The sequence below is a fragment of the Nerophis ophidion genome, linkage group LG07 (genome assembly GCF_033978795.1).
Source record: "Nerophis ophidion isolate RoL-2023_Sa linkage group LG07, RoL_Noph_v1.0, whole genome shotgun sequence".
NCBI classification, from domain to species: domain Eukaryota; kingdom Metazoa; phylum Chordata; class Actinopteri; order Syngnathiformes; family Syngnathidae; genus Nerophis; species Nerophis ophidion.
Window position 1 is genome coordinate 62,664,864 of NC_084617.1, and position 3,779 is coordinate 62,668,642.

General features: G+C 38.4%; 1 protein-coding gene across 1 annotated transcript in view; it reads left to right on the forward strand.

Annotated features, from left to right (window-relative positions):
• The first annotated feature begins 3,759 nt into the window (after nucleotides 1–3,759).
• Nucleotides 3,760–3,779, forward strand: part of LOC133556918 (histone-lysine N-methyltransferase SETD1B-A-like) — an 18,187-nt gene continuing 18,167 nt past the window's right edge. The window contains exon 1 of the mRNA XM_061907271.1: nucleotides 3,760–3,779. This exon is cut by the window's right edge and continues 118 nt beyond it. Within this exon, the coding sequence (XP_061763255.1) occupies nucleotides 3,760–3,779 (20 nt within the window).

Genomic DNA, 3,779 nt, shown 5'->3' on the forward strand with positions numbered 1-3,779 from the left:
ACGCAACTTAGCGCTCCTTGACCCAATAGTTTGTCAAAAAATATAAATGTTACTGCTGGTTTGTCCTCTTCCCAACTACTGATCAAAATAATTTTTATTACATTAAAATATACTCAAAAAAGATATGAGTGACATTTTTTTTTTTACAAGAATTGCCGTGTATGGTCATAGTAGTTCAATACAGCATGCTCAAATATTTTCATGTACATAAGTTGTGTGATTGTAAATAATGTTAATGAGATTAATCCTTAATAAAAGTACCTTTTTAATAAAAAAAAAAAGCCTTTTACCCAAAAATGCGTTACTCGTTGAAAAATAACACAAAATGGTTCATAGTTTTAAAAACCCAGAAATTGAGTCAAAATAATACCCTTGTAACCCAAAAATATGGATTGTTTTTCAAAAAATAACTCTAAAATTTAAAACATGGATGGATTGATGGATGGATGGATGGACTCGCAACTCATAAATTTGGTTATCAAAATAACTCAGATTTTTTTTTTGTATGTACATTATTCATGCAATATTTCATAAAACTGTTGTAGCTCTTTGTAATACATTTCATTGTATTATTTGTGTACAATATTTGTTACTTAAGTTTTTTTTTTCCTAAAAAGCATGTTACATGTTAATTTATTTTAATGGCATTTGAGATACTAATTTGAGTCATTAGTGCATGTGCCTCACAATACGAAGGTCATGAGTAGTCCTGGGTTCGATCCTGCGCTCGGGATCTTTCTGTGTGGAGTTTGCATGTTCTCCCCGTGACTGCGTGGGTTCCCCTCTGGGTCAGGGGTCACCAACCTTTTTGACACCAAGAGCTACTTCTTGGGCACTGATTAATGCGAAGGGCTACCAGTTTGATACACACTTAAATTAATCGCCAGAAATATCCAATTTGGTCATTTTACCTTTAATAAATAAATCTATATATATAAGAAAATGGGTAATTCTGTCCGTCATTCCATCGTACATTTTTTTTCCTTTTACGGAAGGTTTTTTGTGGAGAATAAATGATGAAAAAAACACTTAATTGAACGGTTTAAAAGAGGAGAAAACAGGAAAAATAATTACAATTAAATTTTGAAACATAGTTTATCTTCAATTTTGACTCTTTAAAATTCAAAATTTAACTGAAAAAAAGAAGAGAAAAACTAGCTAATTCGAATCTTTTTGAAAAAAATAAAAAAATTATTTATGGAACATCATTAGTAATTTTTCCTGATTAAGATTAATTTTAGAATTTTGATGACATGTTTTAAATGGGTTAAAATCCAATCTGCACTTTGTTAGAATATATAACAAATTGAGAATCAGCACCTCCAAGTCCGAGTCCATGGTTCTCACCCGGAAAAGGGTGGAGTGCCATCTCCGGGTTGGGGAGGAGACCCTGCCCCAAGTGGAGGAGTTCAAGTACCTAGGAGTCTTGTTCACGAGTGGGGGAAGAGTGGATCGTGAGATCGACAGGCGGATCGGTGCGGCGTCTTCAGTAATGCGGACGTTGTATCGATCCGTTGTGGTGAAGAAGGAGCTGAGCCGGAAGGCAAAGCTCTCAATTTACCGGTCGATCTACGTTCCCATCCTCACCTATGGTCATGAGCTTTGGGTCATGACCGAAAGGATAAGATCACGGGTACAAGCGGCTGAAATGAGTTTCCTCCGCCGGGTGGCGGGGCTCTCCCTTAGAGATAGGGTGAGAAGCTCTGCCATCCGGGAGGAGCTCAACGTAAAGCCGCTGCTCCTCCACATCGAGAGGAGCCAGATGAGGTGGTTTGGGCATCTGGTCAGGATGCCACCCGAACGCCTCCCTAGGGAGGTGTTTAGGGCACGTCCAACTGGTAGGAGGCCACGGGGAAGACCCAGGACACGTTGGGAAGACTATGTCTCCCGGCTGGCCCGGGAACGCCTTGGGATCCCCCGGGAAGAGCTAGACGAAGTGGCTGGAGAGAGGGAAGTCTGGGCTTCCCTGCTTAGGCTGCTGCCCCCGTGACCCGACCTCGGATAAGCGGAAGATGATGGATGGATGGATGGATGGATGGATGGATGGATGGATGGATGGACCAAGCGATATTTCTAACAAAGAAAAATCATTATTTATTCTAGATTTTCCAGAGCAAAATTTTAAAAGAAATTCAAAAGACTTTGAAATAAGATTATAATTTGATTCCTACAGATTTTCTAGATTTCCAGAATATTTTTTTTTAATTTTAATCATAACAAGTCTGAAGAAATATTTCACAAATATTCTTTGTCGAAAAAACAGAAGCTAAAATGAAGAATTAAATTAAAATTTATTTATTATTCTTTACAATAAAAAAATACATTTACTTGAACATTGATTTAAATTGTCAGGAAAGAAGAAGAAGGAATTTAAAAGGTAAAAAGGTATATGTGTTTAAAAATCCTAAAATAATTTTTAAGGTTGTATTTTTTCTCTAAAACGGTCTTTCTGACAGTTATAAGAAGCAAAGTAAAAAAAAAAAATTAATTTATTCAAACAAGTGAAGACCAAGTCTTTAAAATATTTTTGGGGATTTTCAAATTCCATTTGAGTTTTGTCTCTCTTAGAATTAAAAATGTCGAGCAAAGCGAGACCAGCTTGCAAGGAAATAAATACAATTTAAAAAATAGAGGCACCTCACTGGTAACTGCTGCTATTTGAGCTATTTTTAGAACAGGCCAGTGGGCGACTCATCTGGTCCTTACGGGTTACCTGGTGCCTGTGGGCACCGCGTTGGTGACCCCTGTTCTGGGTAATCCCGCTTCCTCCCACCTCCAAAGACATGCACCTGGGGATAGGTTGATTGGCAACACTAAATTGGCCCTCGTGTGTGAATGTGAGTGTGAATATTGTCTGTCTATCTGTGTTGGCCCTAGGATGAGGTGGCGACTTGTCCCTGTCTTCCGCCCGAATGCAACTGAGATCGGCTCCAGCACCCCACGCGACCCCAAAAGGGACAAGCGGTAGAAAATGGATGGATGGATGAATGGTATTTGGGATACAAGCGTTATTGAGATAAAAGCTCTTTCACAGAACCAATTAAGTTTGTAAGTTGAAGTAAGGTTTTTAAGAATATATGTATCACACACGTTTAATAATGTTTAATTAAGTCCATAAGTATTATTATGCATGCATTGTTCATACATACGGTCTGCTATTACATGATAGCTGTTATGTAATGTTTGCATCAACAAATCAGTGTACAAAAATCACCTTCAACTTGGTTGTAATAAGATTGCTAAAGCTGTATACAGATATAATATTCCCACTATTAGACAATAACACAAACACTGCAAACTGTACAATCAGACACTCTATTGGTGTTTATTACAGGTGTGTGTGTGAGACTTACACTTTAGTAGTCACACCTTGCACCTATTAGCGCCTACAGTTTATTGTGTGTTCCTCCGCCGGGGTGACAGCTACAGTTGTCTCGGCGGATGGATCTGTAAACAACCTGGCAACAGAAAAGCATCCGGAAAAAAAACAACACCTGGAATAGAATGTTGGTCCATGAAGGGATACAATGTCTGTTTAGGTAAGTCTTAATGTACATCATATTGTTTTTTAAGGGTGTCGTTTTTGTCTTTAAAGAGGTATTCTGGTGAAACAACATTACAGGTGATGCTCTCAGCATCAGCACACGTCACCTGTTGGGGCGTGAATGGCTATGGCTAACCGCTAATTATCCCCGTTCAAATAACAAAAGCCTATGGCGTGTTTTTTCCCCCTCATATTTGCAGGTTTTCACGAATGTAATGGAAAGCGGAAAACACGT